General features: G+C 42.5%; 1 protein-coding gene across 4 annotated transcripts in view; it reads left to right on the forward strand.

Annotated features, from left to right (window-relative positions):
• The window catches only part of MTM1 (myotubularin 1), a 95858-nt gene that overhangs the window by 13936 nt on the left and 66039 nt on the right, over window positions 1-15883 (forward strand). For all 4 annotated transcript variants that reach the window (XM_045995088.1, XM_045995092.1, XM_045995090.1 and 1 more), the window contains exons 2-3: window positions 12374-12446; window positions 14686-14758. In XM_045995088.1, the coding sequence (XP_045851044.1) occupies window positions 12384-12446; window positions 14686-14758 (136 nt within the window). In that variant the 5' untranslated portion in view covers window positions 12374-12383. The remainder of the gene's footprint in view (window positions 1-12373; window positions 12447-14685; window positions 14759-15883) is intronic.

Genomic DNA, 15883 nt, shown 5'->3' on the forward strand with positions numbered 1-15883 from the left:
GCAACATTGAAAAACCTCACTTGTGCTTTTTCCTTCTGGCCCGTGTAGAGAAGGGACAGGAAACTCCAAACTATCCAGCCCATTTCTGGAACTCTTTGGAATTGCCTTCTGGCACCTTTTAAAAGATATCCTCAGTGGTGTCAAATCTTTGCGTGAGGACTGGGCACTTGGCTTCAGGCCAAAATAATTTTGATGCTCATGTGTTAAATAGAGCAGCCACCCATGCTGTGGGAAGCATTAATTTTCATCGAAGAACTGAGATACGGTAAAATTCACGAGACGATGTCTTACGTTGTTCTAAACTCTAAAAGCAGTTTCAAGAGAAGAGCTGGAAGGGTACTGTGAATAGTGCTGGGGCGTCTGGGTGACTCGGTCAGTTAAGCGTCTCTGCTTCGGCTCGGGTCATGATCTCGGGATCCTGGGATCGAGTCCTGCGTCGAGTCCTGTACCAGGCTCCCTGCTCAGCAGGCAGTCTGCTTCTCCCTCCATCCCCCACCCCACTCATGCTCTCTCGCATGTGCTCTCTCAAATAAATAAATAAAATCTTGTAAAAAAAAAACAAACAACCAAACTTTGAATAGTGGCGGTGTTACTGGAGTAAGGGCAGACCAGCAAAAGGGACTGCTTTAAAGAACTCAGCTACACATGCCCTCGTAGGCATTTTAACAAAGGCCTCCTTACATCACAGTTGTATTTTGTGGGGTCTTTATTTGATTTTTGTCCGCTAACAGTGAGGTTTTTCCATCTTTCTGATATCCTCTGAAAATACTGTTCCATGATACAAAGTGCTGTCGAAGTGGGCAGACAAGAAGGAAGGTACTGGTTCGGTGTGTGAGGGAGGAGGCACTGTTTCTTTACTCTTCTGTAGAGTGGAGGCTAGAGTTCCTATTTGTGACCATCCAATTTTCTCACGTAGAGATGGAATTCCAAGAAAACCTTTGTATCCAGCTCTGAAAGCATGAGGCATTCCTCACTTGACCGTCCACTAGAGAACCAGAGCCACCAATATCTGTTAGTGGGCAAGAGGGCCAGACTGACTGCGTTTGAATTCTAACTTTGACAGTTCTTAGTGGACACGTTCTTTAACCTTCCTGTTCCCTGGGGTCGGGTGTTTTGATATGAAGATAGTAATAGTAGGGTTGTAAGGTTGTTGGGGGGGATTGAATGAGGTCATCTGTGCTTAGAACAGTGCCTGGCACAGAGTAGGGGTCGGTAAATGGAAGCCATGATCATTAGCCACGAGCGGATGTTCTACCTTGCTTTTCAACCGTGCAGTGCCGCCTGTATGATTGGCTTTATTACCCTTCAGTTTCTATATATTCATTGTCTTTATTGCTATTTTACTTATATTTAATCAGCTCCCCAACTCATTTGCTAGCTCCTTGCAGATCTATCTTTCTTTCTTCTTAGAACGTCCTGCTGTGCCCCCGAGTAGTTGCCCAGTATGTAATTATCAACTGATTTTGGACCTCTTTGGAAGTAATGACATACGCAGAGCAAGGAGTGTCTCTGAAATAGTGGGCTTGGTGTCATTTCATTATTTCTTCTCAGAAGCTGTATTCATATTTTAGTGCTGGTTAATTTAATGGGTATTTAGTGAGTCCTTATAGATGGACTGACAGACTAAATTGTTCTGAATGTAACCATATATTGATGTGACTGTATTGTAGACTGTTAATTTCTCTAGTTAATTTCTTGCCTGTTAGAGGTTGGATTGCATGCCCCCAAAAGATACGTTGCTAGACCTAGCCCCCAGTACCTTGTAATGGGACTTATTTTGAAATAAGGTCTTTGTCGGTGTAACTAGTTGAGATACTGGAGTTGGGTAGGCCCTTCATCTAGTATAACTGATGTCCTTATAAGAAAAAAGGAGACCATGTGAAGACACAGACATATGGGGACGGCTCTGTGTGACAGAGATCGGAGTGATTTAGCTACAGGCCAAGGAATGCCAAGGACCACCAGAAGCTAGGAAGAAGCAAGGAAGGATCCTCCCCTAGTGCCTTCAGAGGAACATAGCCCTGCACATACCTTCATTTCGGACTCACAGCCTCCAGAACTCGAGAGAAGAAATTTCTCTTGTAAGCCGTCTGGTTTGTGGTTCTTTGTTAGAGTAGCCCCAGGAAACTCAGAAACTTTCCCCGCCTTGCTGCTCGAATCAGAGCATTGATAACCCTAAGATTTCATCTCAGATGGTCGGTTTGCCTATATTTTCATCCATTATTCATCTTCTCCGTATAATTAAAAAAGATATTTACAGCAAATCAGACAAAGGTATTGGGAAATCCGATATAAAAATACCATTGCCGTTCTCCTACAACTGTGCCGGAAGTGGGAGACATAAAATTTATAAGATGTTTGTAGCAGAACGGTTTGTAATAGGGAAACCTGGAACCGGTTCGGAAGACACAGTGTGGAGCAACGGACTTGTATGCAGCGGTGAAAATACGACCGTGCCGTGCGAGCAGAGCGACGGGCAGAAGAATGTGGAATGATTCCATTTATGCGTAAAAGGCCGAAAGCAACATCATTTAGGGATATTTACATTGATGAAAAATGACGCAGATAGCAAAGGAGTTATAAACACACACATTGGCCCTAGGGAGGGAGGTGGGCATACCTTTAATAGCTGAAGACTAACGTCTCCAATGTCAGGAAAGTTTGTGCGGGTGATACTGCCTTCGTGGATTCACAGACTGAGTGCCCGGGCTGCCGCATGCTGGCGCCACAAGGGGAAACAGCCCTCGCTCTGGGGAAGCGCAGCTCGAACGGTACAAGTCGTCAGTGGTTAAGTACAGTGTAGTGTGAGAAGTGAACTATTAGAAATCTGGACGGTGTGCAGAGAAGCAAGGTGTGTGTGTGTATGTGCACGCGGGGAAGTCAGGGAAAGCTTCCTGTGTCTTGAAGCTGGTACTTAAGGACCTAGTACCAGCAAAGCCGCTGCTCCTCCTCCGGTCAAAAGTGCCTGGAGGAATTGTTCTGAGTGGAAGGTTAGCATCTCCGGCCTTTCATCCTCTCCCTTTTTTTCTAGAAGCTGCACATCTGCTCTTTAGTTCCTTTCTCCTCCTCCCCCTTCAGCACTGATCTCAGCTGGAGGAATCTTTGTTACGAGTGTCAGTCCGAGAAGGTCCTTGGAGAGTAAGGAGACGTGCTGGACCAGCACCTTCGCGACTACTGTGGTTGGGACTGTTTCCATACGTTTACTCTTGACTTTCAACTATGGTCTTAATGTTTGCTTGAGAAGGGACTTTTCACTCACTAAGTGAAAACGGACCTTTCTGCAGTAGTTTCTCACAGGGAAGAATAGTTCAGCACAATGAAGTTGTATCATGCAGCGCATTAGCTGGACTCATGAGTTCTGAAATTGGCAGGGGGACGGGGAACTTGATCTTGTTCCTATTTTAAAACTTTGTTTACTGGTGGGTATTTGACAGTTACAAAATCCATTGGTGGATTTAATGATTTGTTTAAATGTATGCGATATCACTAGGTAGCCTTTTTACATGAAAAAAGTTAACCAGCCGGTAATCGACTTTTCTAAGAGTTTATGTAGCATACCGATTTCAATTCAGGAAGCGTTTTGAAAGTTACCTTGTTCCATGGCCGCAGCTCATGCTGCCGAAGCCAGCCAGCTGTCTTGAAGATGTGCCATTTGTCAGGAGGGGAACCAAGGAACAGGGCGAGTGGATCAGTTCAAATCCATCACTAACCACGGGAAAAAATGATTCAGCAAGCATTCTACACTGGATCTGAATTGTATTGCTTTTAGCCAGAGGTCTTTGCAACATTTAAAGAAGTAGAAATAAGTGTATTGTGATCTTTAAAGTGAATAGTAGGAGTGCCTGGGTGGCTCAGTTGGTTAAGTGTCTGACTCTTGATTGCGGCTCAGGTCGTGATCTCAGGGTGGTGAGATCGAGCCCCGAGGTGAGCCCCCTTTCGGGCTCAGTGCAGAGTCCGGTTGTCCTTCTTCCTGCCCCTCCACCCCTCTCTCTGCTCATGCTCTGTTGCTCTGTCTGTCTCTCAAATAATTTTTTTTTAAATAAAATGAGTAGTAAATATCAAACTGGTACAAAGGGTGAGTTTCTAAATGAAATACTATTTAACATTTTATAATTTCCAAAGAAGAATCCTCAAAATGAAGGCCCTTTAGCCCTGCGATTTTCTGTGGCTGAGACTGAGGGGCTGTGATGCAAGCAGTGGCATGTGTCTGTTTGAACAATAAGCCACCTGGCTTGGCGGGCGGGCACTGTTCTGGGGTAAACAGAGATTTACTCTCAGAAACCTCTAGCATGTCTCTAGATCCTTGAGCCAAAACAGAATGTAATGAGGTGAGGTCCTCGTGTTAGGGATCCTGTGGAAAGTTTCCCTGGGCTAGGAGTTGAGTATTCTGCTTTTCTATATATTTTTTATTTTTATTTTATTTTATTTTTTAAAAAATATTTATTTATTTATTTATTTTCAGCATAACAGTATTCATTGTTTTTGCACAACACCCAGTGCTCCATGCAGTACGTGCCCTCCCTATTACCCACCACCTGGTTCCCCCAACCTCCCACCCCCGCCCCTTCAAAACCCTCAGGTTGTTTTTCAGAGTCCATAGTCTCTTATGGTTCGCCTCCCCTTCCAATTTCCCTCAACTTCCTTCTCCTCTCCATCTCCCAATGTCCTCCATGTCATTTGTGATGCTCCACAAATAAGTGAAACCATATGATACTTGACTCTCTCTGCTTGACTTATTTCACTCAGCATAATCTCTTCCAGTCCCGTCCATGTTGCTACAAAAGTTGGGTATTCATCCTTTCTTTTCTTTCTTTCTTTCTTTGTTTTTTTTAATAAACATATAATGTATTTTTATCCCCAGGGGTACAGGTCTGTGAATCGCCAGGTTTACACACTTCACAGCACTCACCATAGCACATACCCTCCCCAATGTCCATAACCCCCTCCCCCTCTCCCAACCCCACCTCCCCCCAGCAACCCCCAGTTTGTTTTGTGAGATTAAGAGTCCTTTATGGTTTGTCTCCCTCCCATCCCCATCTTGTTTCATTTATTCTTCTCCTATCCCCCTAACCCCCCAGTAGCAGGAGAGGAGATATTTTATTTTTAAGATTTTATCCATTTATCTGACAGACAGAGATCACAAGTAGGCAGAGAGGCAGGCAGAGAGAGAGGAGGAAGCAGGCTCCCTGCTGAGCAGAGAGCCCTATGCGGGGCTCGATCCCAGGACCCTGAGATCATGACCTGAGCTGAAGGCAGAGGCTTAACCCACTGAGCCACCCAGGCACCCCTCTCTATATTTTTTAAAGATTTTATTATTATTTATGTATTTGACAGACAGAGATCACAAGTAGGCAGAGAGGCAGGCAGAGAGAGAGGGGGAAGCAGGCTCCCTGCCAAGCAGAGAGCCCGATGCAGGGCTCGATCCCAGGACCTGAGATCATGACCCGAGCCGAAGGCAGAGGCTTTAACCCACTGAGCCACCCAGGCGCCCCTGCTTTTCTCTGTTTTTAATGGAAATCGGCATGCTTTGAGGATGAACTAATTTGAGACTATTCAGAGCCTTGCCAAGATCAGGTGGATCATTTTAGAAAGTTGTATGCAGAATGGTTAGGCAGTATTAGACATCATATATTTTATGGAAAATGCTGCTAAGTGTATTAGCATCAGTTTGAGGAATCACTTTGAGTTCATCAGACATCTCTTGGAGGACGAGGACACTTGGTATCTGAGTGCCTGTGTGTCGCCGTCTGCTGTGGTGGTATCAGGCCCATTTCACAGACCAGGAACTGTCGTTTGTCCAACGGTGCATAACTGTTACTGATCAAGGGACAGTGTTGGGGTTTGAAGCGCAAACTGGTCTGAATACAGAATCCTTTTCTTTTTTGTACATATCACACAGTTTGGCAGCTGGTCACAGTGCACTTTTATAAGGTATAAGCTATGGATGGGGGTTGGCTAAAAGCTTTTATTTTAGTTAAAAAAGACACGATTGTTACTTCCTCTGGGCAGAGAAAGCTTATTTGGAAATCATACATGTTAATAGTTTAAGGCAGAGAGTGACAGCCTGTGTCTGTGAATAAAATCTTACTGGAGTACAGGCACACCGCTTCATTTCCGTATGGCCTTTTACTGTTTGATTGATTTATTTTCTTAGTAAGCTCAACGCCCAACATGGGGCTTGAACTCATGCCCCCGAGATCAAGAGCCGCATTCTCTACTGACTGAGCCAGCGAGGCGACCCTGCCGTTTGCTGTTTTAATGCTACGACACAGAGTTCAGGAGCCGTAACAGAGTCCATATGGCCCACAGAGCCTAAAATTGTTACTATCTGTCCCTTCACAGAAAAAGTTTGCCAACCCCTGTGCAAAGGAAGATGTATAAAAGTGAAGGAAACTCCCCGTTTTACAGAGTGTTGTTTGTTTTCGTGTGGGTTGAGCACATACCGACCTTGACTTGATCATGTACCGGGTCTCAAAATGGCTGCGGTATGAACATTCCTTTCGTGCAGAGTGGTTTCTCAAGGCATCCTTTCCATTTTCTTGCCTCCTACGTGGTCTGTAGTCAAAGCAACTGTAATGCAAAAATCGGAATAAGTTAATTTAGTAAATTCTGTATGTACGGGCACTCTAAGTACCCAAGGGAACTCTCGAGTACTTCTCATTTGGGGTGACACTCCCCCTAGAGGCCAAATTGGAAATGGGGGTGCTTTTATTTTTGGTGTAATGTATTGAAAAAACACATTATTTAAAAAAAATTTTAGGGGTGCCTGGGTGGCTCAGTTGGTTGAGCTTCCGACTCTTGGTTTCAGCTCAGGTCATGATCTCAGGGTCTTGGGATCAAGCCCCGAGTCTGCTTGTCTCCTTCTCTCTGCCCTTCCCACTGCTCACACGCACACCCACTCTCTCTCTCTCTGCCTCTCAAACAGATAAATCAATCTTTAAAAAATAAATAGATGTTTGAAAAGAAAAATACAGATTTTATTATAAATCACTGTCTTTTCGTTTCTCCTTTATACTGGAATTTAGGCACTATATTGATGATTTTTTGAAATTGTGTTTAGGTTGATAATATCTATGACTTTTGTTTCAGGCTAGCAAAGGGGGTTTACGGGACTTTGCTTTAATAATGAAGGGAGCTTTGTGTCTCATGGTATTGAGCGGCACTGTCCTAAGTCTGTGGCTTTTTTTTTTTTTTTTTCAAAAGCAGACTTCCAAGTAAAGAGGGTGCCTTCAGAAAGATTTGTAACTCTGGACCCAGAGGCTGCTAAGCACCGCCTTTGCTCACTGGCAGGTTTCAGAAGTGGGTTTTCAGACTGGGTAGCTTTCCACAGCTTTCAAGGGAGACTCTAGAGAAAGACTATCTTTAAACTTCATTTACATGTCAGCACAGAGTAAGAAAGCACACTGAGTCAAATCCAAACAGAAGGGCTGCTTTTCTCACTGTTTATACCTGGAAAGTTGGCAGAGACTGCTAATTGAGGGCCCTTGGTCTCCAGTGAGGTGGCCACGAAAACTCGAGCTTCCCCTGGAGTTTAGATTTTGTTTACAAAGGCCCTATGAGGTGGAGGTCAAAACTTTGTTTGTTTGTTTTTAGAAAACTGTTTTCTAATTCTACTCTTTCTAGATTTCTGTAATAAGAGTAAATATGACCCACATTTGTTTGAAAGTGTCTGTAGTTATGTTTGCTGCAGGTGTTTTCTAGCATTCCATTTCTCATATGCAACAGAGAGGGGACTAGGTTCTTAGTTGGGAAGCTGGGTGTGGTGGAAGAGGTTTCCGTACTTGAGTTTGGAAGGTCTGTTTCCCGGGAAAAGTCTGTAATGAGGATCAGTAGCACTCCAGTAGTTTGTGGTACAAATTGCTGCAAAGCATCTCAGTTAATGGGGCCACCCTGCTGCCCAGAGCCACCCTGCCCCAAGCGTCTTGATTAGCTAAAGATTTGTTCTACCATTTTCTTAGGCTTGCGTGAATTTCTGGCTCATGTGAAATCTTGGGTGAACAAGCTTTGGCCAACTCTTTATTGCCCAGTCCATTTATTCATTGAGCCCCTCTTTACTGAGTACCTGCTGGGTGCCAGGCTCCTCCACGGGCGCTGTTACTGCAGCGGGAAGGACAACCAACCGGAAAGCCCACCTGCTGGGGGCAGGCAGGCAGTAATAGCACATTCTCTGCAAGGTGGTAAGCGCTCGGGAGAAGAGACGGACAGAGAGAGGCAGAGAAAGAAGGGTGGCGGTGGGAGACAGACGGAGGGGGGAAGAGAGCTGAGGACAGCCTAGGAGGGGCAAAGAGAGTGACACCAGGAGACCTTTGAGTTCAGCTGTCTCCAATGTGAAGAGAGATCCAATTAAGGCTCTGTTGTGACTTTAACATTTGATTTATTCAATCAGGCCACCTTTATATAGCTTTATTTGAAGGAGTTCGGGGCCCCCAATGATTGTTTGCCTAGACGAGTTGAATTTTCTTAACTACTCCGTAGTCTAAAACTCCTTTTCTGCTGGGATTGGCACCAGTCACATCCAGTGTGCTTTCTTCAGAACAGAGACACTTGGAAGCACTTTTCCCTAGGTGGAAAGGACACTCCACTGTTAGTACAGAGGCCTAGGCTAGAGCTGATCCTGTCGTTGACTGGCACCAGGCCTTTTCACACATCCTCTGGGCTCACTGGTCGTCTTCTCTGTCACAGAGAGAGGACTGGGGTGTAAGCATGACAGAAGTTTTATTCAGGATCAAAAATGAGAGATGTCTACCTTCGGTTAGATTCCTACAACGTGTGTGTGTGTGTGTGTGTGTGTGTGTGTGTGTGTGTGGCTAGAGATACAGGAATTAAGTTTCAATTTCATTTTAAAGCCAGGGTAGCCTCAATTCAATGTTTTTTAAATAAGAAGGATGAAAACTGGATCTTTAGGGGTCCTGAGCAAAATATAATCAAAAAGGATATTTTCATGTACTTTTTAAAGAGAAGCTTTATAACTAGGTCACCACCGGCCACACACTATCCCTGTGCTAGTTAACTTTCTACCTAGTATTTATAGGGTCAGGACTAATTTGTAGAATAATTTGTTACGATGTCAGCATTCAATAACTATCTTTCCATAATTGAGACAATGCGAATAGTTTTGTTTGTTTGTTTGTTTATTTACAGCATCACAGTGTTCATTGTTTTGGCATCACACCCAGTGCTCCACGCAGTGCGTGCGCGAATAGCTTTTTAATGTATATACCATAGCAGCCCTGTTGTGAGTCCATCCTATGTATTAGTCTATACATTTCGCCCATCTGCGCTGCAAAAACACGGAGACAGTAGCAGCCAAAGGCCCGAACAGCGGGAGGGTGGGTCAATCCACCTGAGGCCGCATAGTGAGTCGCAGAGCGAGGATTTGAACAGAGTTGACCCTCACATCCGTGCTCTCCATCATCACGCCGTGCCAGCTTCTGTGCCGCTCAGGGATCAGCTAGAACCGTTTGCCAGAGAGGTTCACCTATGACATCTTAAAGGGAGCCTCATGGAACCGACCCATGTTACTTAGACTCTTGGATTTCTCAGATCTGTGTTGATTCAACTTTTAATAGTAGCAGTTTCTGGTGTAACTCTAAAAAATCAGGACTTTAGACCTATTCGTCGAGCCTTGAACAACACGAGGGTTGGGGCATCAGCCCCCACGCAGTTGAAAATGCACATGTAAGCGTGTTAACATTTGACTAGCGTGTGTCTTGTCTGTTGTGTATGTTCCGTACTCTTACAATAAAAGTGAGCTAGAGGAGCGCCTGGGTGGCTCAGTGGGTTAAGGCCTCTGCCTTCGGCTCAGGTCATGATCCCAGGGTTCTGGGATCGAGCCCCGCATCGGGCTCTCTGCTCTGCAGACAGCCTGCTTCCTCCTCTCTCTCTGCCTGCCTCTCTGCCTACTTGTGATCTCTCTCTGTCAAATAAATAAATAAATAAATATCTAAAAAAAAAAAGTGAGCTAGAGAAAATACTACTAAGGGGGTCATAGAGAAAATACACTTGCAGTACTCTACTATAAAAAAATCTGTTTGTAAGTGGGCCCACGCAGCTCAAGCCGGTGTTGTTTAAGGGTGAACCGTATATGATTCCTTATATAAATGTCCGGAATGAGCAAATCTATAGAGATAGAAGGCAGATTTGTGGTCAGTTAGGGACGGGGAGAACGGGGAGGGCTCCATGACTAATGGGTATGGAGTTTGTCTCTGGGGTGCTGAGAATTTTCTACAGCTTAGAGTGGTGAGGGCCACACAACACTGGGTATACTGAACACCATTAAATTGTCCCTTGAAAAGGGTGACTTGTGTAGCTAGTTGTTGTATCTTATTCGGTAGCTAGAAATAAGGGGGATGTGAGGACTTTTCTCTGTTGTATTTAGTTCATTTTAAATTGAAGTCTTTATTTTCTTTTATTTTTTTTTTTTTTTTTTTTTTTTTTAAGATTTTATTTATTTATTTGACAGAGAGATCACAAGTAGGCAGAGAGGCAGGCAGAGAGAGAGGAGAATGCAGGCTCCCTGCTATGCAGGGAGCCCGATGCGGGGCTTGATCCCAGGACCCTGAGATCATGACCCGAGCCGAAGGCAGAGGCTTAACCCACTGAGCCACCCAGGCGCCCCTCTTTTAAAGATTTTATTTATTTATGTGAGAATGAGAGACTTCTGAACATGAACAAGAAAGTGAAGACTGGATTGACTGTATAACCCAGCATTTTAAATTTCTTACATTGACTTGACAATAGTAATTTAATGTTATTTGAAGACATTGACTTATTATTATTAAAACGTTTTAAGTACTATGGTGTCTGATTATTAAAAAGTAATTTCATATCTGTTACTGAAGAAAGTCCCCCAGGTGTATAATCTTGTTTAGTGCATAGACTAATTTCAGGGCAGAAACATCTAACTTGCTCTCACTAGTCTGTCTCATCCATTCTGCTGTCTCTGAGAATAATGAGTTATTTCACTTGGTTGTGAACTTGAAGGTTTTTCAAAGGTATTTTTTTTCTGAGCTTTGATCTGAATTTCACTAATTCTCAAATTACTCATTAATCTTTCTAAGAAGTCATTTCTAATTTTAGGTTGTGCTATCTCTTAAGAGTTGCAGGTTTGAGTTTATAAAGAAACATTTTATTTTGCCATAATTTAAATTTTAAGCCTCAGGGTAGTGCCCTCGGTCCATTGTTTTAGGATTTGGTGAACCAGTGTACAAGCTTACCCCATTATGATGTTTCACAATATCGTGCGTCTTGTATATAATCATTCGTTGACCAAATAGTTACGAGTGCCAGCTGTGTGCCAGGATGCAGCCATGACCCAGATGGATGCCCAGCCTTGTCCTTGGTGAGCTGAACTCTGCTGGGGGATGCCTGGCAGTCCTAATCCTGTAAGGTTGTCCTTACATTGCCATTCTTGCCTCGTTATCCTGCTGGTCACCCTTACCAGCATCTTTGTCACCTCTCTTGGGCCTTACTTCTGGACAGTGACCGGCACTGTGCAGCTTTCAGATCACTAGGTTTTGTGCAAACGTGTGTTAATATTCATCGTGCCAGTTTTTGCGTGGTTGCTTTTTTAATGAGCCTGGCGAAAAGATACAATGTCCATAGTCACCTAGTTGCTGCGGTTCACCTCCTAGTGACTTCATATGGGTCTCTTTGTGTCATTAACTTTGAAAAATAAAATAACTAAAGCATCAGTTAGTTTTCTGTTGTTCACACATCTAAATCCCTGTATTAAAATATCGTGTATGTTCTGAATACGATGCTTTCATTTATGCCTGAATTGTGATGAATATGCATTATTTAAATGAAGGATAAACTTTCCCTGGAAAATACTGATCAAATCAAATCTTGCTAATTTGATTTCCATCAAGTCCATGCCACTTTAAATTGCCTCGATTTGGAGAAGACTGAATTCTTAGAGGCGAAAAGAGTGTGAGTTCAATTGTCTTCCCTTTCTACCAATCTGCTTGGCTGCTTCTAAATTATCTTTAAAAATTAAGAAGTGGGGAAATTTGAGGCCTGGTGCACAATTACTAAGCAGTACATTTTTGGAGGTGACAGTTTGAACTCTACAGATAACCATTCTGGGAGTGTGCATAGTGGCTCCCACTGAGCTCCCCCAAGTACACTTAGCTGCCATTTCCTGTTCTCGCCCGGTTCCCAGTACCTTTGCTGGAACTCTTTCATGTGACCTGTGCTGTGTGCTGTGGTTAGTTCCTTGTGTGTCTCGTTCCCACTGGAGACTGCTATGGAAATGGGGCCTGTCAAGCGGAGTACCGTTTGTTCTCAGTTGCAATATTTAAATCTCAGATGCTGCTTTGTTGGAAATTGCATACCAATTCCACTGATACTGAATGTTGTCTTTTTTTGCTAGAGTTTCCAATATGGCTTCTGCACCAACTTCTAAATATAATTCACACTCCTTGGAGAATGAGTCTATTAAGAGGGTAAGTTTTCGGATTTAATTCGCACCCCTTTCTCTGCATTTCTCTTCTCATAGTTGCCTGTTAGGTATTCGTTTCGGGCTTACTGAGTTATTAATTTCATTATTCACGTAATGTACATTCTTCAGTATATGTGGTTTTCTTTATTATCCTACCTTGTTCCAGAAAAGACAAAATGCCATGTATGTGTTACGTAAGTTTTGCATTTGTAAATCCTTTCATGTAACTTCATTTTTGAGAACCTCTGTTTTCTGGACTGCTGCCAGACAGAATATTTAAGATACTAGGCAATCTCTGGGTCTTGAAAGCTTTCTGAAGGAGATAGTGGAAGGCCAAGGCCCACTGAGCAGGTTCTCACACCTTCCCAAATATTTGCCTTATGTTCTAATTATGGTGATAAAATAATTGTCTGAGCGAAATGAGTACAGTGTTAAGAAAAAATTGTTCAAGGTGTGGAGAAGAAAATTGTATAATTAGAGGGCGATTTTGAAATATATATTGAAAGGAAGGGGTGAATTTAAAATAAGCTTTATTCATGGCCCTTTGAAGCCTTGGATACATTTACCAGTTATCTACCAGGAAGGTTCATTTACACTCCCACCAGCAGTGTACAGGGGTGCCTAAACGATCAGAAGGGAGCCAGCTAGTGCCTTTTAATTTGTAGCTCCATGAATACTAACGAGGGTGGCCTTTTTTAAAAAAAAAAATAGTGTTTATTGTCCATTTGTATTTCTTTTTTGAAGTGGCTGTTCATGTCCTTTGCCTGTTTGCTTTTTAGGGTGTTTGAGGGGATACTTTTCTGTTGATTCATAAGTGTTCTTTACATATTATGATAATCAACTCTTTATAGTAGGCATTACAGGTCTTTTTCCTAGCTTATCATTGGCCTTTTAATTATATTTGTGCCATTTTGATTTTGAAACACAGAGGTTTAACTTTTTTATGTGATCACATCTATCAGTGTTTCATATTTCATGTTTTCGGCTTTGGGTGTCATGTTTACAACAACCTTTTTCATCCCCAAGATTTTCTAAGTTTTTATTATAATAGTATTGTTATGGTCAAGGATCAGTTCTAAACACAAAAGTTACTTCGTAAAGCTAATTGTAAGTCCTTGTGGAATGTGACTCTAATATAAAATATATCCTGTGTTAATCAAACACCTGTTTCCCCAATTTTATGGTTGAATTGTGCCTAATTCTCCGGACCCCGAACTGTGGTCCTTAAAAGGTATAGTGAGTATTATATTTGCTCATTATACTTGTTTTTAGTTAGTGAGAGGCAGTGTTAAAGGATGCTGATGATTTCCGTCCAGTCTTCTCATGCATGTAAGTTGTGTGGTTTCAGTGCCCATCAGGGAAGGCATTCCTGGCTGGCAACAGTCGGTCTTGCCCTCCCAGTTAAAATGCATAGCTTGCAAGCACCAAAACATTGAAAATTGGCTAGGAATTTTGACTTTGCTCCTGAATAAACATGATAAAACAATTAAAAATCCAGCAGAGGACCCAACTTTGACAGCTTATATCTTAGTTAAATACATAGTCCCACTTCTCTTATTGCATAATAGTTTACGTTTGCGTAACCCGTGATAATTCCCAAAAGTGTACTTGTGCATTTTGTTTCACTTAATATTCACAAAAACCCTCAGAGGGAAGTATCTACTAACTTTGCACATGAAGTGATTGCCCTCCTAGTAAAAATGCTCGGCCGCCCTTTCCTCTTATATAGTGACCTATGTGGGAAAGGAGCTCAGTAAAATAAGAAACCTGATGGGTAAGAAATAATTTTCTGACAGTATAGGAAGACTCTGTAATTACTGCTATTCAGTTAAGTCCCCCTTGAAATGAAGTTTTCATTTCTACTCCTAACATAAGATGACTAAATATTTAATATGAAAAGAAGCTGCCGAAGTATGCATGTTTCTATAGAATATGCTTAATATTGACTTTTCATCACTTTCCTGAACACTGTTCACTGTAAAGCGCCTGGAAGAGGTATTTAAAAATTAATACTGAAAAGTGTGCTAATGTTATTTACAGACCAAAATGTAACACAGCTAATGAATATTGATGCTAAGTTGTATTTTTTGGTGGTTTTTTTCTGTGCCACTTTTCTGTAATGGTAAATATCACTCTAATTTTTTTCTTTACAAAGGATATTTCTGATTGCTTGTGTTCCATGTTGCTTAAAAATCTGGACAAATGTAATGTCATTCCTTCTGATGTCCCTGTTTCGTTTCCAGACTTCTAGGGATGGAGTTAATCGGGACCTCAGTGAGGCTGTTCCTCGACTTCCAGGAGAAACTCGCATCACTGGTAAGGGTCCTGCGAAGTTTGCATAACTCGATGACAGTCCGAGCAGGAACAGGTGGCTTCAATCCCTCTTTCTCTTTAGAACTCAAATTTAGGCACACAGGCGAGCTTTGTTTGAAAGTGGTAACATAAGGAGAACTCTCTGCATTAGTTTCTTGAGCAGAGTTCTTTGAGGAGTTTCACGCTGTCCAGGGTACTGATACTTTTCCCTCTGTACCCAAGACTGAGAATTACTTGCGGGGGGAGTGGATTCTGTCTCAAATGTCCATCATTGGAGGTCTAAGCTCTCATGGTTTGAGGTTATAAGAACAAAATAACATTAAGGTTTTCCAAACTAGGGTGTGTGCCTCAAAATGATCAACATGGAGACTTAACGTCTAAGTAGTCTTTTCTTTGTAATGTAGGAGACCACATTGGCTTAAAGAGCTTTCATTTGTCCGATAACTGGAGTTAGTAATATTGATGCATTATTTCAATTGTTGGCTTATTTTTTCATGATAAATTCACCCTAAGAGGAAGGGATCTACTTTGGAAGGACCAGATCATTCTGACTTAAGGATACTGAAGGATCTGGCAGCTTCTAAGTCAAATGCTGATGTTGTGGGCATTCACATTTTATATTAGGGTCAACACCCTTGCCTCAGATTACCACGTATTGGGTGGTGATACAGTTACCATCATTTCAGGGAGCCTTTTGGTTTATTCACTGAAGTCTGGATCGTTTAGCTTCAGTGGCTAAAACATGGTGTAAGACATGGTGCCTTTGTGAGTTAGTTAGCCACGCACCATGGGACACTCTTCCATGTCCACAGACTTGCACATGGTGCTAGTCTTGAAAACCAGTGGCATGCATCCATCCCGATTTCCGGATAACTGCAAAGAGGATGGCTTACTTTGGGTGGCCTTCATATATGAAATTTTAGTGCTCTGCCTCAGTGTCAAAAGCGTAACTGAGGTAGTCCTATATTGAATTTGCCTGAAGTCGCCTTACTGGGTATTTTTCATTTCACACCCCGAGGAGAATGGGATTTCAAAATTGTTAAGAAGAATTAAAAGCTGTTAACACATTCAAGGACATCCTTGAGAGATAACAGAAAGATCTTTTTATGATAATAAATTAAGTCTCCT

Source organism: Meles meles, chromosome X (assembly GCF_922984935.1).
Source record: "Meles meles chromosome X, mMelMel3.1 paternal haplotype, whole genome shotgun sequence".
Classification (NCBI taxonomy): domain Eukaryota; kingdom Metazoa; phylum Chordata; class Mammalia; order Carnivora; family Mustelidae; genus Meles; species Meles meles.